Source organism: Erigeron canadensis, chromosome 3 (genome assembly GCF_010389155.1).
Source record: "Erigeron canadensis isolate Cc75 chromosome 3, C_canadensis_v1, whole genome shotgun sequence".
NCBI lineage: Eukaryota > Viridiplantae > Streptophyta > Magnoliopsida > Asterales > Asteraceae > Erigeron > Erigeron canadensis.
Window position 1 is genome coordinate 28,336,204 of NC_057763.1, and position 25,683 is coordinate 28,361,886.

A 25,683-nucleotide genomic window follows, 5' to 3' on the forward strand; every position below is an offset into this window, starting at 1 on the left:
CAAATGAAGGTTCCAAGGTTGATCCTACTGTTTTCAAGCAAATAGTAGGTAGTTTAATGTATATCACTACCACACGTCCGGATATGCAATATGCTGTGAATTTGATAAGCAGGTTTATGTCTAACCCAACTGATATACACTTAGCAGTTGCCAAAAGAATTCTCAGATATTTACAGGGAACACTAGATCATGGGTTGTGGTATGCGATAGTAGGTAGTTTAATGTATATCACCACCACACGTATGGTGGGGACGGAAGGTGGAATCAAACAAAAAAAAACTTATTTATTTTCAAAAACTAGCAAACGGCTAGTTCTTAATTTATTTATTTTTTAATTTTTTTTTCCCTATTTTACACCTCTATATAAACAACTCCATTCACTTCATTATTTTTCATTCCAAAAAACACATACAAACAAATACAAACATAAATCAATCATCCATTTCATACAACGAAAATGTCAAGTTCCGACGAAGATTCAACAACCTACATTCAAAGGTATTTTGTAGATCCACAAATGTTGAACACATTTGTTAATCTTGTAGAAGAAGAAGAAGAAACCGAGGCCGAGAGTTCCAAAATACCAAGAGCCCCAAGAAGATACATACCAAGAAACCACGCCGATGCGGCAACCCGTCTTTATAATCATTACTTTGCCCCGCAACCCGTCTTTCCTGCTGATTATTTTCGCAAGCGTTTTCGAATGCCCAGAGAAATGTTTATCCGTATAGTGAAGGACATACAAACCTTTGATGCCATACAACCATTACCGCCTCACTTTCAATACTTTCACAATCCCCCTGTCGATGTTGCGGGTGTTCCCACTTTAAACATTTTTCAAAAATGTACTTCCGCTGTACGCCAGTCGCCAGCTGGCGTACGGTGCGAACGCCAACCAACTAGATGAGTATTTGGAAATGGGTCGACAAACGTCATATGATGACATGAACAACTTTTGTAAGTGCATCATTCACCTGTATCACGATGAGTATATGAGAAAACCGACTCAAGAAGATGTTAATCGAGTGACTGCGAAGCATTTGGAGGTGCATGGTTTCCCGGGTATGCTCGGCAGCGTTGATTGTATGCACTGGCCATGGAGAAACTGCCCTACCGCATGGCAAGGCCAATACACTCGTGGCGACAAAGGACACCCCACAATCATGTTTGAAGCTGTTGCTTCATATGATTTGTGGATTTGGAATGCTTACTTTGGACCAGCCGGTTTGAACAACGACATAAACGTACTCAATGAATCTGACTTGTTCGACCAGCTCCATGAAGATAGGGCTCCTGTGGTCAACTTTACCGCTAACGGCGAGCAGTTTACAAAGGGGTATTATCTAGCCGACGGTATTTATCCTGAATGGTCTACACTCGTGAAGTCTTTCAAGTGTCCCATGTACCCCAAGACGACAAAGTTCAAGCGCTATCAAAAAGTTTCAAGGAAAGACGTAGAACGTGCATTCGTGGTGCTTCAAGGTCGTTTCCATATCCTCACTCACGGAGCGCGTCCATTGAGCATCAACAAAATTAAGCGTATGATGTACAGTTGTGTGACTTTGCACAACATGGTTGTTGATTATAACGGTCGTGCAATTAGTCCATTTGATTTGGAGTTAGTTTCGGAGGAGAGGTCAGTTCGTACTTGGGACCAACGAGTGGGAACACCGTTACGTATGATGGGGGAGTTACGTGATCGACAGGCGCACCACCATCTTTGAGGCGCTCTAGTCGAACACATCTAGAACTTGCCTGCACAACAACGTCAACGTTGAAGTTTTTTTTTTTAAATGATAATAAGTTGTCTTTTATTTATTTATTTATGTATCGTGTTGGTTTTTTTATTTTCTAGATTCATATTCTCGCTTAGATTTAAAGATTTAGAGTCCTTATTAGCCAAAGCAGAGCTTTTGTTTTTTAAACTTTAGCAACCAACATTTCTCTTCTTTACCACTTTGCCCCCTCCCATCTTGACTACAACAAATTACGAGTAGTTACTATTACAGTATTACTTATTTTTACACTTTATTCTATGCAATTTTGAAAAGTGCATGAATGTTCGCACTTATAAATGTGTACAAAGTGTTTACTACATCAATACGGACAAATTAGTTATTTCTACACACCGTTTTATGAATGCCAAAAGACAAACTCAACAACCAAGACTAAAGCCTGCATGATCTAAGGTTATAACTTGCCTGAGTGTCTTTTCAGGTCTACTGTCTTTGGCTATTCAATTTTCGTAGTAGTTGACGATTGATCTTTTTGATAATTAGGTAATTAAGTTTATAAACTTCGGTTAATCACTATGGTTGGAAATCATAAAATGCAGGGGAATCTATGATAGATTTCGAGCTTCATACAAGGAGAAAGAGGCATACACACAAGACTCATGAAGATATACATAGATATACTGAACTGATGGTTCCATTTGTTGCTGTTACTGAAACTCGTATCTTCTACAAGGCGTTTCATAAACAAACGTGGCTTCCTCTACTAAACCTTCCGGTTATTTTAGGAGCAACGGCAGTGAATTACAATGTGTGGATTATTATAGTAGGGATAATATTCAACGTTTTTGCTTCCAGGTACCGAAACCAGTGGTGGCAGAGGTATTATTACATACTTTCTGCTGCATTGGATGCTGGTTTGGCCTTCATGGCGGTTTTGCTCTATTTCTGCGTTGAAGATACAGGTGTGACTTGGTGGGGTACCGACGGGGAACATTCTCAATTGGCGACTTGCCCAACAGCTCAAGGCATCAATGTAGATGGTTCTCTGGTTAACTAACAAACACTTGTATATTGGCAGCATGGATACTAGCTAGCCACTTTTAGTAATGTAACTGTTTTCTGTAATACTGTAAGTCCATATGTAGAACACTAGATGCACATACCGATATATGATGGGCTGCACATAAAACACAGGGCTAAGCAATTAAGCATGGTTATAAACGTTCTTATATGTGCTTGTTCTGAAACAGTAGACTTATCCATACATCTCAAAGAGTTCAATTCAGAGATATGCTTGTTATTACATAAACAATTTGTAAATGTTTATCCAAAACAGCCAAGTCTTTGTAGGTAAGACAGATAGAAAAGCCATTCATTCAACTCTTATTTGTGAAGCAGTGACAAGCACATTAGGCAGGTGAGTTTTCTAGTAGATGATCACTATGTATCTACTCAACTTCATATACACAGCATCTTGTTTTAAGTACAATTTAACAGTTCAAAGTTTTTGTATGATTATTAATTAGTCATTGTCATTATATACTATATATGACTTCACTTTGTTTCTAATTGATTCCGGTAATTCAACTATTAAAAGTTAATAACTAAAGCTTCTAAGCTATCAACAAATCATAATTTGGCCCTGATGAAGGATACAAAATCTAGTACTACATAGTTTTTGTCCTGCTCGTTTGCTTGTTACCATGACTCGGCCAACTAAGTTAAATCTGCAGGCTGAATATAAAACTGTATATGTTTTCGCATTATCTTTTTTATAGTTCATTTATTTCAAGATATCAAATTGTCTTTGTCTGTGATCTTGCAACCTCTTTGATCCCAAATGTAATAGGTATAGTTCTTTTACAGAAAACATGTTGGCATCTAACTCTAGGACAATAACATGCGTGATAAGTATAATCTTATATTTAGCTTTTTTGATACTTCCTTCTGAAGCAAAAATAGCCTTTAATTTCACTAGTTTCAACCCAAATATTCATGAGTTGAAGTATTTTGGAGATGCTGGGGCTTCTAGTCCGTCGATTCAGCTAACCCGAAATCAGCAGGACAGGTTTCTTCACTGGAGTAACGGTAGAGTCACATATGAAAAACTGTTTCGTCTTTGGGACAAGAAATCAGGGGAGCTAGCTGACTTCACAACCAAGTTTACCTTCACTATAAATTCGGGGAATCTGCCTGTGTATGGTGATGGAATAGCATTCTTTCTTGCACCGGAAGGGCTTGAACTTCCATCTAAGAAAGAAGGTGGCGGTATTGGTCTTGTAGGAAGTAGTCAGATGCTCAACTCAACTTTGAACCCGTTTGTAGCAGTAGAGTTCGATACATTTAAGGATGATTGGGACCCAGTTGGAGATCATGTAGGCATCAACATCAATTCCATGGTATCCGTAAAAAACTTGACATGGTCAAGTCGTACTTCTTTTGGGGAAAAAAACATAGCAAGGGTAAGTTACAACTCTAGTGCACAAAAGCTAAGTGTTTCCTTTACTGGTTTTAATGATGAAGGGAAGTGGTTTACACAAAAACTTAACACACAAGTTGACCTAAGAAGGTATTTGCCAGAAAATGTTAGCATAGGATTTTCAGCCTCAACTGGTGAGTATTTTGAGATTCATACTCTTCATTCTTGGGAGTTTAGTTCAGTTTTACCAATTGATGAAAAGATCACCGGCCCAATTGGTTTAGAGATTGGTACAAATGCTTCAGCACCCACGCCATCAGAGGCTGAGATGGTTTCAGCTCCTGAACATGGACGAAGACTGAAGGTAGTATTGGGTGTTGGTCTTGGTTTAGGTCTCTCGGCATGTGTGTTTATCAGTGGGTTTTTCATGTTCGGTTTTTTGAAGAAGAGAAGGATTGTAAACCGAAATAAAAATGATGAGAACCCTCCTAGTGGTACAGAAGAATTTGAGATTGGGACGGGGCCAAAAAAGTTCTCATACAAGGCACTAGCCCTTGCAACAAAGAACTTTTCGGAAGGAGAGAAGATAGGACAGGGAGGGTTTGGCGGTGTTTATAAAGGCTTCTTAAAAGAAATTAATTCCTATGTGGCTGTCAAAAAGGTCTCCAGTGGATCCAAACAGGGAATAAAGGAGTATGCAGCTGAAGTGAAGACCATCAGCCGACTAAGACACAGGAACTTGGTGCAGCTCATTGGTTGGTGCCATGAAGGTAAAGAACTCCTACTTGTTTACGAGTTCATGTCTAATGGAAGCTTGGATTTCCACCTCTTTAAAGGAGGTTCCTTGTTGATTTGGCCCGTGAGGTATAATATTGCTCGAGGATTGGCCTCAGCATTGCTTTATCTCCAAGAAGAATGGGAACAATGCGTTTTGCATCGAGACATCAAATCGAGCAACATTATGCTTGACACCGGTTTTAACGCCAAGCTTGGGGATTTTGGTTTAGCAAGGCTTGTTGACCATGAAAAAGGGTCCCAAACGACGATATTGGCAGGCACAATGGGTTATATGGCTCCTGAATGTATCCTGACTGGCAAGGTTGGAAAAGTATCAGATGTCTATAGTTTCGGGGTTGTAGCTTTAGAAATAGCAAGTGGTAAGAAACCACTTGACCCCATGGCTACAGATGGTCATATCAGATTGGTTGACCTCGTTTGGGACCTCTACGGAAAAGGAACGCTTATTCAAGCAGCCGATTCAAAACTTGATGCCGATTTTGATGTGGCAGAGATGGAACGCTTGATCATTGTGGGACTTTGGTGTGCCCATCCAGATCCCAACCTTCGTCCTACTATAAAGCAAGCAATCCAAGTTCTTAACTTTGAAGCACCACTCCCCAACCTTCCAAAAACAACGCCAACTGCAGTTTTTGCAGCCAACCCCATTATAATGTGGTCGTCGCCATCCATTGACCTAACAGGTTTTAGGAAAGACTATTCCATGTTTTCAAATTCGAGTGATGAAGCCAACTCTTCCAGGCTCACCAGTTCATCTTCAGCATCCTCATCAACTTCCTTCATCTGAGACACTCAATAATTAACTTAAGGAAAATCGTTCTTTTCTTATTCATTCGAGCTACCAAATTTGCATGTCAAATCCGATTGTCAAAAAGTTTAATATCCGTTTTCCTTATATTGTATGTCAGCTTTGCAACTCTGTAGATTTTCTTGATGATCTTATTAAGTTTTTGGCCTACTCTTAATGGACTACTGGCTCATTATTAACTTTTGACATTACATACTTATTTGATTCCTTCTAAAAGTTAAAGCTATATGTAATGGCTTTAAACGGGTAAATTATGCACTCACTTGTGATAAAGATCTGTCAGAACAAAAAAATTATTAGAATTAAGGTTGAATTAGATGAATTAATGGAGATTTGAATCAAGTGTGTGTTTAGGTGAAAATGGAGGTTATGATCTTTAGTGAAAGTGTTTGTAGTATTAGTTATAGTATCGGAAAAACTTCACATCACTTGAACAAATACTGTATGAGTTGTCTCTTCAAAGCAGGGGGCGAAATCCTATACTTTGTTCCATGTTCTGAAGACAATAATCTAGTATTAAGTTCTTGATCTTGTCATGTAGTTTATAATTTAGCTGTTGGATTTAAAAGAAAACTGTAGGCAAATGTATTAAAATTTAAAAAAGAGAATAATTAGCCAAGTGACAACTTTCTCTTCACTACTAATAGATCATCAGGTCAACAAAGAACTTTACATTAGCATTGAAATTATTTTTGTTACGACGTGCTTTGAAAAAAAAAAAAATCTGTATATATAATTATCGAATTCATTCAACTTTCACTCAGGTTTTCTTGAAAATGAAGTTGAACCTCTTAGAACAGTATATATTGGGAGGGATTATAGCTACTTGGTTGGGTTTTGCTCTTATCTATTTCTTGGGTGTGAGAAAGAGTGAACAAGATGATGATTTAGATTTGCATAAACAGACCAATAAGTTAGTCCGGGCTAGGGCTCAGGACGATGGAGAGACTGATGTTATCATTGTCGGTGCTGGTGTTGCTGGTGCAGCCCTGGCCTATAGCCTTGGCATGGTATGCTTCTTTGCCTTCTCTCGAAATATTAAATTTCGTTTGTTTATGTCAGATAATCACTGTAAAAGAAGATATAAACCGAATGAGAAACAAAGGAAAATGACTAATTGGTTTTCTTCCATCTCTAAGGATGGCCGGCGAGTTCTTGTGATAGAAAGAGATCTGGGATTGCAAGATAGGATTGTCGGTGAATTGCTTCAACCTGGTGGCTACATGAAATTAATCGAATTGGGCTTGGAAGGTATGTAAGTTTGCCAAAAGTTACCAAATTTCATGCAGAAGGTGATAATAGCTCAAAAGTTAAATGCTCTCTGTTTCAGATTGTGTAGAGAACATCGATGCTCAAAAAGTGTTCGGATATGCTTTATTCAAGGAGGGTAGAAGCACTAAACTGGCTTACCCATTGGAGAAGTTCAAAAGAGATGTTTCAGGCCGGTGTTTTCACAATGGCAGATTTGTTCAACGGATGCGTGAGAAGGCTGCAACAGTCCCAAGGTAATCAACTCTACTTTCAAATAATGATAAACTGCTTTGATAGAAAGTTCCTTAACTTTCGTATGCTTTTAGTGTGAGGCTCGAACAAGGAACAGTGACATCTCTTATTGAAGAGAAAGGGGCTGTCAAAGGAGTGCGCTACAAGACCAAAGTGGGACAAGATATCACAGTTACCGCACCACTTACTATAGTTTGTGATGGCTGTTTTTCAAATCTGAGACGCGGTCTGTGCAAGCCTGAGGTAAGCATAGAAATCCACAACTAGAAAAATCCTGTACTTAGTTTCAACATTTTCAAAAGTGGGTATGTGTTGAAAATGAGTCTCATGATCAGATCATCTGCAGGTAGATATTCCATCTACTTTTGCTGCCTTGCTTTTGAAGAACTGTGAGGCTCCATATCCAAATCATGGTCATGTTATATTGGCAGACCCTTCACCGATCTTATGTTATCGGATCAGCAGTACTGAGATACGATGTTTAGTAGATATCCCTGGCAAGAAAATCCCTTCTGTTGGCAATGGTGAAATGGCCCTGTATCTAAAGACTAAGGTGGCTCCTCAGGTACTATCATATATGATTTCTTGTTTTCTTGTAACAACATTTTGTCCCTTCTGGTGTCAAAAATGATAAATTTTATAATTTGTTGAAATGGAATTTACTCACATGTTTTAGATCCCTACTGAGCTGCGATGCGGCTTCATTGCTGCCGTGGATGAAGGAAGCATAAAAACAATGGCTAATAGAAGCATGCCGGCTGCTCCACAACCCACCCCGGGTGCAATTTTACTGGGGGATGCATTTAACATGAGACACCCTTTGACCGGAGGAGGAATGACTGTGGCTTTATCTGATGTTGTTATTGTTCGTGATCTTCTCCGACCTCTTGAGAATATAAATGACTCATTTGCCCTTTGCAAGTATCTTGACTCCTTTTACACCATGCGCAAGGTCAAACATATAGAGATATCTGTTTATCTTTGTATCGTTTTGCTTTCCACAAACTGAATTTTAGCTGTTTGTTCTTTGCAGCCAGTGGCATCTACTATCAATACATTGGCTGGAGCCTTGTACAAGGTGTTTTCTGCATCACCTGATCAAGCCAGAACAGAACTGCGCCAAGCATGTTTCGACTACTTATGCCTCGGTGGCATGTTCTCAAACGGGCCCATTGCACTATTATCCGGTCTAAACCCCAAACCATCAAGCTTGGTGCTTCATTTCTTTTCTGTTGCTATCTTTGGTGTTGGCCGCCTGTTACTTCCATTTCCATCACCACAACGCATTTTGCTAGGTGCTAGATTGATCACGGTACGTATTTACTATATCTACACTACAATTCTACCCTTTTTGAAAACACGTATAGTTAAAAATAAGCAATGGATATATCCAACCAATAGTCTCTGAATCTTTATTGGCAGGACGCATCTGGTATCATCTTCCCAATACTAAAAGCTGAAGGAGCTGCACAAATGTTTTTATCATCAACAAATCCAGCATATCATAAATCGCCTTTTCTCCATTAATTAGTCAAATTTGTTCATGGGTTCAAGCACACTTACCGTGTTGCTTTTCTTGTCACGTTATTTTGTTCTTAGCTTATTTAGTTACTATATTCATCTGATGATAACGGATCTTCAGGTTTATAATTACATATTAATTTGTTAGTTATCATTATAAATATTCAATGATGCCGATTTGAGTTATAGTAAGATTACTTTATATCATTATTCTTAAGTTGAATAACTTTCATAGAGTTATAACAATCATAGAGTAGCTAGTCTATGTCTACAAGTATGAGACAAATTAATCAAATGTTACAACTCAATAAAAGACAGAGATGAATAATATCCTTGTTTTTGGCATTTATATGAAGGTAGATTGCAATTAGTAGGATCTTAGTAATCTTATTCGAAAATTTGGAATATAATTTACAATTGTTTCTGCATCGTTAATGGCAAGCTTTGCAAGCAAATTCTCTTACTTGTACGGTTCCTAGCCTTGAATTAATCACACTTAATCTCGGTCAAATATATTGTGCGACTATTTGATCAATCAAAATGCATCATTGATATTGATAACTGATAAGTTTATACTTTATATGGTCTGATATATTTATCTACAAAGTTACGTCTTTAAGTTAAATAAACAAAAAGAAGAGTACCTTCATTAAAAAAAAAAAATGTTTAATACATTTTTATGTCATTTATTTCTTACAGAAGTACTCCGTTTAAAAATGAAAACAAATTAAGTTGTGTCTTTAAATTAAAAAATAAAAAGAAAAGAAAGAAAAGGTAGATACCTTTTATGCCTGTCGCCCAATTCTAAAAAAACAGATCGATTCACCATCTCCTTTGGTCTCAAAAAGAATATTTGCATACACCTCTGCCTCCAATATATTGAACAGCACTAGAGTTGAATCGTTTCTTTGTATATACCATTTACGTTTCTTTGTCAGACCAAAAAATATATCATATATCCCACTAACAAGTTTCAAAATATCATATATGCCCCCAATAAACTTTTAGATATCAAATATGTCATTATTAAATTTGAATTATATCAAAATTATCCAAATGCTTTAATTTAATTAAAATAAAATATTTTAATTCAGTTTAAACTATAAATAACATTTGCAAATGACAACTATACCCTCTTTGTTACAATATAATCCCTAATAAACAACAATGCTGAAGTGATTCAATCAATCTGAGCAACTTGTCAGCACTCGTTAGGTAGATGTTTTTCATAATCTTAGGGAACAACAAAGTTCAAGTGATTTAATTCCCTATTATTTTGCAAATTCTATGTTCCCTGTATTCTAAAGACTACGTATTGCAATGATATACAATTCGAAAACATAGACTTGTATGTAAACACTTATTCTAGGCTTGGATAATTAGTTTTGTTATAGAAAAATATCACAAAACAAACAATACATAAGAGGTCGGGTATAAGACATAGAGCAGACTTTGAGAACCTGTAACTTTTATTGTTTGGGTTCAAACAACTTAAGTTTTAAATGATTTAAAATCATGAACAAATTTAGGTCGGTTAGAAACGAAGATTTGAACCTACATCAATATGAAGGTAGTGAATCAAGTTAATTTAAGAAAAGTTAGGGAATCTGTCATTCGATTATAAGTCTAGTATCCAATTATGGATTATAACAAAGAGGGTGTAGCTGTCATTTGCAAATGTTATTTATAGTTTTAAATGATTATAATGTTTTATTTTAATTAAATTTAAGCATTTGGATAATTTTGATATATTTCAAGTTTAATAATGACATTTTTGATATTTAAAAGTTTAGTTTGACATATATAATATTTTGAAGCTTATTAATGGTATATATGAAATTATCCCAAAAAGAGGAGTTAAGCGTATACACTTTTGCTTCTTGATTAACTTATTCATTTTAAATATTTTAATATCTCTGAGTTTTCCACAACATATAAATAAAATGATAAACACTGTTAGCACGATAAGCTATTTTATATATCAACTCATATTTTGTCATCGTTTTTATTGATTGAAAGTTAATAATATTGATCGTAGTTGTTTAGTTATTAATAAAAGTTATGCATCTTCATGATTTTAATTTTATATTTAAGCCTTCTTCATTGATAACATATTAACTATATCATTGTTATCAAATTGATCTGTATTATTGACAATGAAATTGACCTGTTGAACATGAACAAGCCATACACATATATATACATGTCATTTAAATTTCGAGTCAATATATTCAACCTATCTATAAAAAGTAATTAACTTTTAACACTGTCTTTTATATGTTATAGTCTTATGAGTCTCAATATATTCAATATCTATATCTATCTATATCTATATCTATACTATATTATAAAGCAAATAGGATTTCAACTTTCAATTTCAACAATGTATACATGATAATACATAATGTACCATATATCAATGCCTACAACTTTCTCTCTCTTCCATAAATCATTTTATCCATCTAATTCTTTCAAAATCTTTTATCTCAAAAACCGTACATTGATAAATTATAAAAAATATAAGGGTGTTCTTAAAATTTCATGCTCTTTCATTAGAAATGTCATTCGATATACTTTCGACGAATTTTTAAATCTGAGGTCGGAGCCCGTACGGCTAAGATATTTGGCTATGACACTCTATGACATATCATATCCTATGACCTATCACCATCACTATTTCACCGCCGCAACGCGCGGGTACTTGCTCTCGTATATATTAATAAACAAACTACTTTTCCCTCTTTTCAACTCTCTACTTTTAAAATACCTAAAATATCATTAATTTTCAACACATTTCTAACTCACACATTAAATCTACCCAATACATCCATTTTACACCCATATTTATCCAAACTATATATCTCCTTTATTAATTAGTTTAAATATTAATACCACCTAATATCTTTATAATACTCTTAATAAAGTTATTTATTAACGATACATCACTTAGCTATAAAATAACTACACTACCATTTACGTCAATTATTTTTAGATTAATAACCGCATTGATACCAGTACCGCCATTAGCACCACCCTTTGGCGTCACCGCCCGCCGCATTGTGCCGGTACTCATCTCGATGTGATCTCGAGTTGATTGATTTGTTGACAAACTTATCCTTAAATAGTAAGATAAAAGAATCGAATTGTATGGTATCCACCTGTAAAACGGACCTCCGTTTTTACAAGAATAAAAATCGAATTGTTTGAATAAGTTCAACCGACCTATGAGAAATCAAATTTTTTTTCTTTACTCGTCAAAATTGTTAAGCTATTTTACAACCTGGCCCGGGTTCTAAACAGATAAATCAAAAGACCAAAATGCCCATACCCATTTAAAATCACTCCATATTTTTTCCTTCTGCGTATCTTCGATCGGGAATCTATCGCCGCCGTCTCCGTCAGTCCCCGCCACCGTCAACGGAGACAGCAAATCCCTTATTCCACCTTTTAAGGTAATCCTTTATATGTTAACAGAGATTGATTATTTTTTTATATAAATATTAGTAACTAGGGTTTACATAACCCACTATTATATATAACTATATAATAATTCATAGATTATACATTGATGGGTACTTATTAATTCAGACTTATACCAACATAAGATGTATTTCATTTATAAAATTAGAAAATCATAACATACATACTATTTTAGCTATGCTTTTTTTTTTTGTTGAATTTTCAATATTATGATGCAAAGGAAGAAACTTTTTCCTGCAAGTCGATCGGCTTTAATGATCCGGACAAGTTATTAGTGATATCGGACTAAAGGGTTTTTTTTTTTTTTTTTTTTTTATTTCTTGGTGGGAATTGGGAATTCGTGAGAACTGAAAATTTTGGGTTGAGTTGATTGTTTTTATATGGAACGCATAACATTTTGACGTTGTGGTGAAACGTTTGATGAAGATCGATTGTCGGTATGTGAATGGCACCAACGGTGCTTTTGGAAATATAATAAAAATGACACGTTTGTAGATGTGTTTAAAAGTTATTTGCCGAGTGTTGCCTAGCTTGCCATTGTTTAATTAACAAATTTTTTTGAGTATTCGTCGATGGGGAGAAATGAATTTTTCATATAGTAGATTGTTTCATCTTTGATAGAAACTCGTAAATACGTACCAGATTTGTTTAGTCATCTTCGAAGTTGTTTCTCATGATTGAAGATAATAACTCTTTTGGTTCTTCTCTTCATTGAAGATTTTCTGCGAGTCTTTCGGATTTAGAGATTGATCATGATTTGTCATCTGTTTTAATTGGCCTAAAACTTAGATTTTGCAGATATGATAAATCGTGAGCCTTTATGATACATGGATGTATGCTTCATTGTCTGTATGACTGTATATATCTGGGTTCGTTATTGTACGTATATTGCATTTCGTTATTCTATATCGCATTTTAAGTCAGTATGCTTCATGGCTTCTTATATTTATACAGGATTAGAGATGGATCTGGAAACGGAAAATAGAATTGCTGCAATCCTGATGAAAGAGGCAGCAGAATTGCGGAGACAAGCTGCCAAAGATGGGATAGATGCATATCTTCGTCCTCCTAACGTAAGAGGCCGTCCAAATTCACGCTTCCTCACTGCAACTGTTCTTGGTGTACAACAGTGTAAGTGATTTTATTGCTTTATTGGTTTTCTTATATGTTATATGTCTTTGCATAAATATATCAAATGGATTTCACTTTGCAGTATTAGATCCCAGTTAGCTATTACTTTTATGAATCTTATCTACTTATATGTAGAAAAATTACAGATCATCCAGCTTCTATTACCTTTGTTTTTCTTAGTTGACTTAATTAGCTTGATATGAGCTTGAGACATGATTGTCACCCCTTGACTTTTGACATGTCAAGGCAGTATAGTTGACCTGTAAGCCCGTAACCCAAATGTAAAATCATATAGACACGCAAAAAATGGTAAGTTAACATGCTTATATTAGCCTTTTTGGCAATACTTTTTGTTTTAGTCGACAATTAATAAAATGAAATTTGAAAAATATATGTGTTTGTATAAAACGGATATCAAGTATGATGGTTCTAAACTTCTAATCTATCGAAAATCTGCAAACTTGGTTTTTATAGTTTCATGGTTTTACAAATTTGATTTGCAAAGCAACACACCTTGACTTAATGGTTCTAATTGAATGAGTTTTATAACTTGCTAGAACGCAAAATTTTCTTTTTGTAATCTTTCATTCTCAGAGGACAAAAGATATTGCCATGATTGTCTAAATTTCTTGTCACCCAACTTTACTTGCATTGCAACTATGTAAATTTATAATGTAAGTGTTATCAATCAATGCCATAAAACATATTGATAATACTATTCCGCTTTATGCTTTTCACACTCTCCCATCATGATGTAAACTGCGAGTGATTCTTAGGCATATATCGTCAACTATATTTGCTTTGCCCTATAAGACGTAGGTAAGTTGCATTAGGGATCTGCTCAGTCTGTCATTGGTTTTCTACAATATGGATTGGAAGGGGGTTAAAAGTGAGGCTTCACTAGGAAGCTAGGAAATAATTTCTCCATTCAATGTGTTCTCTTTTTGCATCACAGAAGCGTAATTTGCATTAAATGTGAAAGGGTATGATTCATCTCTCATAGTATGAAAGTTAGTAGATTATGGTTATGGTTCTGTATCTTTATGCTAAAATGCCTGACATAATTGATCTCTTCTAGCTAATAGAGCTGTCGAGGTAAATGAGATGTGGCGAGCACGTCAAAAGGAGAAAGAATTGGATGATTTAGCGAAGAAGGATGAAAGGAAACGAAGTAGAAGTTATGTGTCTAGTGACTCCCAAAGGAGTAAGAGTATAGGGATCGAGGATTATGAAAGAAAGCGTCATTCTCAATGCTCATCAAGCAGAAGTACAGCAAGTGAAGATGAACTGAGGGACAACGAGATCGAGGAATTCTTGCACTCAAGGTATTTTCTTTCTATATTGTATGTAGAGATAGCAAGTTAGGGGGGCTGGGTAACAGGTAAATGGGTCATTTCTAGGACAATTCGAGATTTCAAGTCTGGATGACACATAATATTCATGTTGATATGTTATCTGTTTCTTGGAATAATCAATTTGATAGTTGCTACTACAAAACCTATCTTATTGCAATATTAATTGAAGTCATATCAAAACTAGGTAGGAGGTTGTATGCATTTGATAATTAGACATTTGGTGGCTTATGACCTATTTGACTCATTCTCCTTTCTAGCTAATATTTTGATTCGATACGTTTGACCCATTTGAGATGGAAAATTAAAATGTAAGATAAACATAAGAACCCAAAGTTTACCCATTATTAAGTCAGTGTGTTGAATGCCACCTTCAGTTGAACACTGTAAGACCATACGGGTGCTTTTGTGCTTCTTGTATCTGCATATTGACATTACTCGTTTTACTTTTCAGATAGGCATTACCAGTCTCACTTGTTTGATGATGGCAGGGCCAAGCGTGGTAGGGGTGCGGTTGGATCCAGGATGGACGAGACAGGTCCATATCTCCCTGATTCAAAAGGGGATCTAGTTAGCCCCAATGATATTGGATACAGAGATGGTTGGGATAATCGTGCTATTCTTGGTCCTGAGAAGCCTCAACATATGAAGTCAATCTCATCTTCGGATGAAGAGTCTTCTGAACGAAGGGAGAAAAGAACCAAAAGAGTCAGTTCAAGCAAGCACCATTGCAGAAAGCACAAATCAAAAGAGAAGAAAGAAAAGAAGAAAAGGGAAAAGAAAAGAAGTAAACATCGCAAGTAAGAGTATCTTGTTGTTACCTATTTCTGTTCGGTCACTTTTATAGTTGATATTTCCGCACATACAAGGCTTTGTATCAAGAAAAGTTAGAAGGGCTTTATATCAAGATTAGTTAGAAGGGTTTGTGGGTTGTGGTCATCTGCTGAAGTCGAACTAGTGTACATTTTAAGATGAATATGATTGGAGTTGTCGGACAATACAAATACCCATGTTTTTGCAATTTTTGTGACATGCCATCATCAATGACACCCAAACATTGTCTAGATTCTGGATCCTCCTTATTTTTCTCTGAGACCTTTTACCAATATCTATTTTCCAACTAGACCGAAGATATGTGCATCTGTCATCGGGGATGATGCGGGGCCTCTGCAATAGACCCAATAAGGAGGGCAGTGTGAGTACATTTGACCAATGTATATCAGTGAAAAAATATCACGTGTAACATTTATGGTTCACTCCTCAAACACACAAAAGTCCTGGCAATAGTCTCCAAATGGTATTTGTTCTCATGTCTAAGTTATAAATAGTGGGAATCTGAGTGCACAAGGCATTAGAAATCATATTACAACCTCATACCTATTTGGACGATCCAAGTAGGGACTTCCTTATAAAAAATAGACCTTGCTAGCTAGCTAGCTTTTGCCTAAGCACCTGTTTAAAATAGGTATGTTTATCATTTTCTATAACTTGGATAGTAGGCATTACATTGAACTTGATTTGGATCATTTATTGCTGTTTAACTGTTGTGTAAAACACACACAGTAAAGATTTCTAAAATAGCATTAAGAGTAAGTATAGCCAAACTCAAAAGCTGAGGTGAGAAAAGCAATAATGTTTTGAATTTTTGCTGTCTATCCCTTCATGTTCATGATTTTTCAGGTTTCTATTTGATTGAGGTATAAAGGTTGTTGGGTTATGAGCTGTAAAAATAAGATAAAACTTGTAAGCCATAGAAATTTGAAGATGAACATAATAAAGGCTGGTAAATAGTTTTATTTGACATTGTAGGTTAAAAGTTAAAACCAACCAGTCAATCACTTACAAATGGAACATTAAGGTTTTATTTCAGACTGAGTGCATTCCCAAAATCAAAAGAAACCATTACAATGCAGAGAATATAAAGAAATAAATATTGTATTCACTTTGAACTCCCACAACAATATAACTTCATTTAGTTTTTAATTGAACACAAAACTGCTCTTCTTTGTACCACTTATTGAAAGAGCTTACCTAATTAACCCACCGACATGTTGTAGGCAAGCATTCTTATGGTGGTTCTTGTATTGTTAGCGAGTGATTAGGTTACTTTGAGAACCTCTGATTCTTTGTTTAAAAGAGCAGAAAAGGCTTTTGCTTCACTTGGTGACACGAGAAACATGACAATTGACAAGTATGTATTGACATGATAAATTCCCAGGTTCGATACAACATTACCAATTTGAGTTGAAATTAAGTAAACATCTAGATCTAGCTATTCCCAGAAACACTAATAAGCAGACTGTTTCATAAAGTGATATAAGCATGGAAACTACAGTGATTCATGTTTACATTTTCAAAGAAACCTTAAATCTTGCTATCTGCTCAAATAGCATGAAAGTTTGAAGTTTGGCTGGAGTTGAAACTAAGAAAATTACTGGATATAGGTTTAATCTATCCATTGTTAGGAGTCCTCAAAGTGGTGATCCGTTTCATCATATATCTCCTCCTACACAGGAGAATAGAAATCATCATCAATGCATTCCGGTATATCAACATTATTATTTCCATAGAACTGTACAAATTTTTTTACCTGCAGTAGCTCTTCGATCACATCTTCCATTGTTATTATTCCAACTGCTTCTTCTTCTTCTTCAAGAAGTTTTGGAAGTGGTTTCCCTTCTATTTCTAAAATGTCTGAATACATGTCTTTATTCCACTTCTTACTTCTAAAGCTACCCCTGTAAGAATTGTTTCCATTGTTGGGGAAACTCTTCCATTTCTGGAATGCTCTATTGGACTTTACGCTATTTTCTCTTGAAGATTTATTGTCACCATCAATGTCTACTCGCACTTCCTTAGTCTCATCTATAATTTATGATTGGCAATAAACCAATACAAGATTTCCATGACTAGTTATCAGGAATAGGCATTTATTATCTATATATATGGTATGATGAGAAATATATAAGATACACGGTTTACCAGATGTCGGACTCTTCGTGGCAGCCTGGTCTATGGTCTTATTACACTGTTTCACCACAACAGCCATGTGGCTGTGGCCTTTCTGAAACTCGTTTAAGATGTCATACAAGGGAAGAGTTTCTGGCACCCTAATAGGAAATGACCCAATTTAGTATATCAATCACCTGGTAAAATGTAAAATATCATGTAATCAATATTTGAGCATGAAATTGGCTCGTGTATAAATACAACATACTTTGGAATTTTGCGAATGGTGATGCTTTTTACAGGTACTTCATCTTCTGGATGGATGGTCAACAAATTTTTTACCTAAAACATCATAACCAAAAAATGACTTATTTACAAGCAAACAGATCACATAACAATGGATGCGCAATAATATACATTACCAGGACAAGTCCAATTATATTTGTAGGGTGTTCGTAATATATAGGTATTCTGCTGTGCCCTTTCTCCAGGATTAGATTCATCAAATTTCTATGACATGATAATGGATATATAGTTAGAAAAATGCTTTGCTGATATTGTAAAGTTCCAATTTTTAATAGAAATTTCTGAAACCATTTGAAGATATACCTATCAAGTTTAGCATTTATATCGACTGCAAAAGTGTCTGATATAGGAGTCATGGCATCGCTGGCTGTCTTTTCCGTAAGTTCAAGAGCTCCTGCAATTATTGTTGTCTCATCATGTGTTAATTCTCCTCCTTTTCCCGCCTGTTTACAATTTTATTGAATAAAATACGAATCATATAAAGTGAAATCATGAAGCTTTAAGCCCCTGAAATAGTTGTGTGATACTTACTTCATTGCCGTGAAAATTCACAAGTGTCTTTAACTCTGCTCTCCGGAAAAGTGCAACATGCTCATTACCCAAAAGATAGTCTAGTAGCTGATGATATTTATAATAGTTTAGTCAAAATCAGAATTTTAAACTTAACATATCATCTCATGTAAAAGATTATGTAATGTAGCAACAACCTTGCTAATCGGATATGCAACAGGGAAACAAACCCAAACGAGAATACGCACAAACGGAGCCACATACGCACCAATAGCCAATCCGTATCTAGTACAAACAGATTGAGGTATGATCTGTGGATAGAAATTATAAAAGTAGTTATAAATCTCTACATTACGCCTTCCGCTTATTAATGTAGATTATACTGTAAATCTTAGATTATACTGCTATTACTTACCTCGCCAAACAAAAGTATTAAGGTAACTGATATCAAAATAGCACCCCAAGCTGTCACCAAAGCATCAAGGAAGATAGGAAGTGCCTGAGGAGAACAGATTATCTCATATACAAAATGATACAAGAACGTATATACACAAGCTTAATTAACATGTCTAACAATTAACAGATAATTATCGGGGATCGAATTAAATTTTACACCTTTTGCTTTTCTTATTGTATGTACATAATTATGTTTTCCTTTTTAGCTGCAAACCTACTCAACTCCTATATATATACTACTTCAATAAACACCAGCGTGAAAAAATGAACCCTAGACTTCTTTTCAAGAGGCAAAAGCTTTTACCAAGTATGTATTATAATTACAAGCATGGTAACCGCGCAACGTGACGGCGGTGGCGGGGACGGTGGTCTAGTGGTGTCGATGACGGTATTATTGGTGGTGGCGGCGGTGTCAAGTGGTGTAGGTTGATGTAAAGGTGAAAGTGGAATATTTAAAAAGATAAGGGCTTAAAGTGTTAATTATTAGAATAAGGGTTTAGGGTGTAAATTAATTCATTAAGGACATATTTGGTTATTTATAAAAAGTCTCTCCATAGTAGGTGTTTATTAAGGACAATTTAGTACTTTCGTATGTAACATTTGACTAACACAATCTATTTGTAGGGGTGAATAGTTTTTATAGAGTATAGATAAACTTCCAATTATGTGTATTCAACTTTCGTATACCACATTATTATAACAAGTGATATATCACAGTTTTACATGTTATAAGGATTTGATTCATATAATTTGAATATTTGGAGTTTGATACATACAATAGCAACTCAAATAGTTGATAATATACATTAGTCATAGTGGTACATGGTTTATCTATCCATTTTTAAGGAACAATAAATTAAAACAATAATTAGTTATTAATTCACGAGCATGGTACCAGCGCGTTACGAAGGATGTTAGTGACGCGCTGTAATATAAGACAAAAGAGGTTTAGAATGGAGCATACTTAGTATCTTGGTGTGTGTGAGAAGATAATGAGTAAGGGTAAAAGGGTAATATCCCATGTCCCAAATTTTGTAAACTTTCAACGCATACCCTATAATTTATATAAGGGTATATAGATATAGATATATACGAGCATGGTACCCGCGCAATGCGGCGGCGATGACATTAGTTGTGATGTGGTGGCGACGTGGCGTCAACGGATAGTGATGGTGATGGCGTCGGCGTTAAGTCTTGTAGGTAATTGATATAAAAGTATTTGATTTTTAGGGATAGTGAATATCTTTTAAAAGATTATTGAATGATTGTGTAAGTTAAATAATTAAGGGTAAAATGATAATTTCGCATGTCCTAAAATTGTAAACATTTCAACATATATACGGGTATAATTTTTATATAGTAGTATAGATGTATGTAATATGTATACCTCCATAGCAGCAGCATTGCAAATAAGAAGGGTGCAAAGTAGTAAATGTTGTCTTCTGACCACTGGTAATATCTTTTCTGTTGTCACAAAGAATAATTATGGTATAATCAAGCACATGCCCTATAATCTTTCATCTTTCATTGCATATAAGATAAGATGCAAATGAGAAAATCATACTGGATATTTTGTAATTATGTCTAGAAGTTGTGCAAAATATACTCTCGATCTCTTTATTTTTAAATGGTTTTGTTAAAAACAGAACTGTCAATAAGACTGCTCCCGACGGTCTCGTTACTTGCTTCACTGGTTCTAAGTTGCTTAAGCGACGCCATTGGCAGCATTATGTCGTAACGAGCGAATGACTATGAGGGTTCCACCCTTCAATTACTATTGGTTTCTTTGTTTTTTTCCTTAATTTAATAAAAAGAAAAAAAATATTAAAATAAAGTGACGAGGTGGTGTTATAATTAAACTTCATTATTGATTGTTACAGTAATCGCTCTTCAACTAGCTAGCTAGTATCTAAGACATTAAATCATCCATATATATATAATATGTCACCACCATTGATACATGTAATAACGTATTATCGACATCATTTAACAAAAGTATATATTAAAAAAAAAAAAAGAAAGCTAGGATGACATATATATATATTAATTACCTGCATATTTACGATCTTTAGGAGTACCGGATTTGGCAAGAACTTCAAGATCAACAAGACTTAAAGACATAAGGCCTAAAGTAAGTCCAGACATCATACCAGCAAACAAAACCAAAGCTGCTATGATCGCTATATGCAAAAAGAACTGTGTTTCACAACACTCATATTCCACCGCCATCTCTAACTTTGTTTTCTTTAATTACCTCTTTTTTTTTTATTATTCTTAAAAAGAATTTAATAAACTTGTGTCGGATTATGATAGATGGTCGTGGAACCGACTATGATTTTACTTGAGTAAGAGGGCCGGTGTTATTATATATGTGTCAATGTGTGTGTATATATAATAATTATAATATTATAGTTTTAGTTATATAGTTCAAGTTATATATATATAGGAAAAATGACACCAGATCATTACGTTACGTGTCAGTTATTACTTGCCACCCACAATTTTCACACTCATTCTTTTCATCATCCGACTCTAACACCGTTACAAAAAAAATTGCATTTACATGATAGTTATAGACATACTTTCTCTGTTTCTCATCACTTTATTTTTGATTGCAAGATGATATTTGTATCCTTTGTTTTAATTAATCTATTAAAGTTATGCATGAGATATCTATACTGTATGTTATAAAGCTTGTACAGTTTGATAAATTTATCAAAATGTTTAATATGAATATCAATTGTAGTCATAAATCATGTCTCAAGGTCATATCGAACAATATAATGTAAACAAATCGAGTTGAACCAACCAACAAAAATGTTAAACTTAATTACTTTATTTTTGTTCAAACTTAGGTTCATTTTAATTTTGAAAATTCAAGTTAACATGTATACGATAAAGACGGAACTTAAAAAAATATATATACTTCTAATGAGTTAAATTGGGCTCGACTCAAGTTTGAAAAACTGTCATATACTCGAACTTGACTTGAAAGAGCTCGAGTTGAATAAAAAGTTATATTCATTAACATGTGGGTTTTATAAAATTTACATTATACAAATACTATTAATTATTTACAATTAAAGCTAAAAGAAATTAGTGATCCAAAAATCAAATTAAAACATTACCGAATCAAACAAGAAGGTTTTGCTAAAAGCAGCTCTTAGGGTTGTAGTTAAGGTGTATTAAGTAATTGTATACTTACCATAAAATTCAGGGGTGAACTTTTGATATGAAAATTAGGTATAAATTTTTTATGCATGTTAAATGCAGCCCCAAGAGCTGCGTTTAGCATAGGAAATTTTTTCCCCCGCCAAATCAGGATTTTTTTACCTATTTTTTTATTGAGTAATATTTATACATAAACGTTATTTTTGAGATTGAAGACTAAACGTACCATGTGGCCGACAATATACATTTTATGTCTAAATCAAAGATTATACGCACTTCAGATAGGTTACATCTTAAATTGCTCTACTTTCTCTTCTGGTTAGTATTCTTGATTTACTTAGTTATGTTTTCTATGTTACAGATTTTAGGAAAAAAATTCACTTTAAAAAGCTGCTCCATTGTGCGATAAAAGGCACCACTAAGACGCCATTTTATTCTCGAGCAATGAAAACTTTTCATGTGACATATATAGTCTATTTTATACTTCTAAAAGCATCATAAGTGGCATTAGATTCTTTATTTGCCATCAATGATCAATTGGAGGAGTGGTTTGGAGTTTCCTTGATGACCAACGGGCTAAAACCCCAGCGGTATCTCTGTCTCCCCATGAAGGGGTTCCTTCCTGTTGACGCAGGTTCGAATCTTGGAGGGAGCAAAGGTTTTCTCCCAATTAAGTGTAGTGCCCTTGGGCTGCTTGGTTGGGGGTTTTCCCTCCCCCGTGGTTCCCTGATCGACGCACGGTCGCTTTTCCTTGAGCATATCCTGCCCAGTGGGTGTAGAGATCACATATGGGGTCTAACAGGCTCTGAGGTTCAAGAGCAGCCGTCCTGTTAACGTTCAAAAAAAAACCTATAGGTCTCAGGTTCGAATCTCCATTCCATCACTTTTGAGATATAGGTAGTCCTTCTATGAGGGCTTAACTTGGGTATACCCAGGTTCAAGTCCAAGGGGCAGGGTTTACCCCTATTAATCGTCGTGTCTCCGGGCGGATTAGTAGGGGGTTTTCCGCCATTGGGTATTTGAAATAGACATTTCTACTTCGAAGGAACTCTCTAGCGCGGACTCAGCTAAAACAACGTATGATAGACCTCTCACTGTTGAATGGTGACACGAAGCTTCAAGTGAAATTCACCTTTCCAAAAAGATTCTTTACTTGCCGATCCCTTGTATGATTGCCACGAGAGTCATGTAATAAGAGCTTTGGATTAATGAGACTCAAGTTCAAGTACATCAGGTTTACCATTAATTGGCTTAAAATACGGGCGGATTGATGGGTTTCTCTAGATCATGGGATTAATGGACTTTGGCTTCGTGCAGCTGGGTTGGACCAGTTCACAATAACGTTTAGTCATCATGTCATCTTGAACAGAATTCAAGCTATAAAATATTAGTTGTCCATTTAAAAAAAATTGAACTCTTTACTTTTGCTAGCTTTTACATAAGACAGTTTTTCTTTCAATCTAACAAAATAAGATAGAGTGCAATGGATGTAAAATATTCTCCATGACATCTAACATGTTATTTATTTTACTTTGCTTATAACATGTCCTCCCATGAAATTTTTTTTGAAACGGGCGTATTTCAAGGGTGTTTTGTCAAACAAGTTTTGGAAAAAAAAAAATTTATAGAACCAGTCAAACTGGTATTTGAAATACCGGATTCAAAATTTCTAGTCAAATCCGGTATTTGAAATACCGGTTTCAAAAAGAAACTTTGAATCCGGTATTTCAAATACCGGACTCACCCTTTGATGTGACAGTGAACAGTGGATGGTGCAGGTGGTACAGTGGGGGTGCAGGTGGTACAGTGGGGGTACAGTTTGTATAGGTATATGCATCGTTTTTAGCTATCTTGTGACCTATGTTATCTATGAAAAATAAGAAATACATGTTTGTATGAGCTATAGAACTCGAATGCTTTTAGCAACGGAAAAGGTCAACTGAAACGGACCAACACCCCTGATATATGATATGCTCTGTTGAAGCATGCTTTCAATGGCTATATGTTTGGCTGTGTTCTGTAGTTTTCATCTATCACAGGAGTAAGATGGAAGTAATGGCTGTGTTTATGTCAAACATAAACTTGTCTTTCATTTTTGTTTTTCCCCTTATATGATGCTTTCATATGTAAGAAGTACCCTTTTGGTGGTGTGCTTCAGATCTTTATGCTATTATTGAGCATGGTCAAAGACTGCTGCTGTACCCCCACTGTACCACCTGCACCCCCATTGTACCACCTGCACCATCCACTGTTCACTGTCACATCAAAGGGTGAGTCCGGTATTTGAAATACCGGATTCAAAGTTTCTTTTTGAAACCGGTATTTCAAATACCGGATTTGACTAGAAATTTTGAATCCGGTATTTCAAATACCGGTTTGACTGGTTCTATAATTTTTTTTTTTCCAAAACTTGTTTGACAAAACACCCTTGAAATACGTCCGTTTCGAAAAAAATTTCGTCCTCCCATGTCAAGAGAGTTGACTAAAGTTATTCTTTATAAGATGAACAATGATTCGTGCTAAAAAGACATTCGAGTAATGAGTTTTCTTGCTAATATACTTTCTTTTTTTTTTCTTTTTTTTTATGGAATTACTAATTGAGTAGTGATGATAATTGCTAGTATTAACTTTTAGTTAGTGCTTAGTTATGGTATCAGTAACTTAAAGTGTCATGGATGGCCAGATATATCCTATAATTGGCAAAAGTAGATAATGTTGGAGTTATGACTAGATCGAGTTGGAGGTTTAAAAATAAACTTGATGATAGCCGGAGGATTTGATTTTATCAAACATTACTTTCCATGTTATTGAGGGTGTTTGGGAATGCGTTTGGAAGTGATTATCTGATTATTACGTTCGTAAAACCCAAATAATTTAAAAAAGTGTTTGTGTGAAAAAGTGATTATCTGTTATGAAAACGCAGTTTTGAAGAAGCATGTACCTACCTGCTTTTTCAAAACGCAGTTTTGAAAACGCATAATCTATTTTAAACACGTAAAATATGTTTTGTAATCACAATAGCAAATACCCCTTATTTAAAGCATTTATAATTAAACAATAACGGACTCAAAACGGAATATCGTCGGGTTTATAAAATGATTAATTAAACCAGGTGCATCTTTCTTTTGAAATCACTACATTGTTAAAAATGTGATTTTTTAAAGAAACTTACAGTAACTAACATATCTTGCAAATCTCATTTTCTTCAATATGACAATATGAAGTCGACGTAGATGATCACTATATTGTGTGAGTCATGATAATAAACTAACATATATTGCAAATCTCATTTTCTTTAATATGAAGTCGACGAAGATCATATAAAATGCATATTCCATACATTAACAAATAACCAATACAATATTATAGTAAAATATGCTATATTCGGAGTTTGTCATCCACTATGAATCACTAATATTTATTTGTCACTTTCCTAATTTTGATAATGTAAGCAAGCATAAAAAATTTGCTAGGTAAAAGAGTAAAAGATGATACAAATCCAACTTAATCACATTTATGAAAACAATTGTGTGAAAAGTACAA

The 25,683-nt window shown here is 35.0% G+C and overlaps 5 protein-coding genes across 7 annotated transcripts; 4 read left to right on the top strand and 1 right to left on the bottom strand.

The window, feature by feature from the left end:
- Positions 1–917: 917 nt before the first annotated feature.
- LOC122591838 lies at positions 918–1,724 on the top strand. The gene has a single exon (XM_043764069.1). It carries the CDS (start codon positions 918–920, stop codon positions 1,722–1,724), a length of 807 nt encoding a protein of 268 aa, XP_043620004.1.
- A 700-nt stretch (positions 1,725–2,424) lies between these two features.
- Positions 2,425–5,740, top strand: LOC122591839 (L-type lectin-domain containing receptor kinase IX.1-like). Its single transcript, XM_043764070.1, has 2 exons — positions 2,425–2,776; positions 3,666–5,740. Exons 1-2 carry the CDS (start codon positions 2,425–2,427, stop codon positions 5,738–5,740), a joined length of 2,427 nt encoding a protein of 808 aa, XP_043620005.1.
- A 797-nt stretch (positions 5,741–6,537) lies between these two features.
- LOC122590852 (squalene monooxygenase SE1-like) lies at positions 6,538–8,791 on the top strand. Its single transcript, XM_043763028.1, has 8 exons — positions 6,538–6,771; positions 6,901–7,012; positions 7,092–7,266; positions 7,339–7,507; positions 7,611–7,829; positions 7,941–8,216; positions 8,298–8,576; positions 8,687–8,791. The coding sequence occupies exons 1-8, from the start codon at positions 6,538–6,540 to the stop codon at positions 8,789–8,791; spliced, it is 1,569 nt and encodes a 522-aa protein (XP_043618963.1).
- A 3,293-nt stretch (positions 8,792–12,084) lies between these two features.
- LOC122590854 (uncharacterized protein NKAPD1) lies at positions 12,085–15,769 on the top strand. Of its 3 annotated transcripts, XM_043763030.1 has the most exons (5): positions 12,085–12,237; positions 13,064–13,134; positions 13,220–13,396; positions 14,475–14,721; positions 15,240–15,769. In XM_043763030.1, the coding sequence occupies exons 2-5, from the start codon at positions 13,086–13,088 to the stop codon at positions 15,550–15,552; spliced, it is 786 nt and encodes a 261-aa protein (XP_043618965.1). In that variant the 5' UTR covers positions 12,085–12,237; positions 13,064–13,085; the 3' UTR covers positions 15,553–15,769. The 3 variants fall into 3 exon arrangements, with proteins under 3 accessions (XP_043618965.1, XP_043618966.1, XP_043618967.1); XM_043763031.1 differs by lacking the exon at positions 13,064–13,134 and having other exon boundaries at positions 12,086–12,237; XM_043763032.1 differs by lacking the exon at positions 12,085–12,237 and having other exon boundaries at positions 13,095–13,144.
- A 1,184-nt stretch (positions 15,770–16,953) lies between these two features.
- On the bottom strand, positions 16,954–21,198 carry LOC122590853 (DUF21 domain-containing protein At2g14520-like). The gene is made up of 11 exons (XM_043763029.1): positions 21,021–21,198; positions 20,357–20,433; positions 18,929–19,012; positions 18,711–18,824; positions 18,535–18,621; positions 18,307–18,446; positions 18,120–18,207; positions 17,966–18,039; positions 17,731–17,858; positions 17,339–17,613; positions 16,954–17,254 (listed from the first exon to the last, which is right to left on the bottom strand). Exons 1-11 carry the CDS (start codon positions 21,196–21,198, stop codon positions 17,210–17,212), a joined length of 1,290 nt encoding a protein of 429 aa, XP_043618964.1. The 3' UTR covers positions 16,954–17,209.
- Between the last annotated feature and the right edge of the window lie 4,485 nt (positions 21,199–25,683).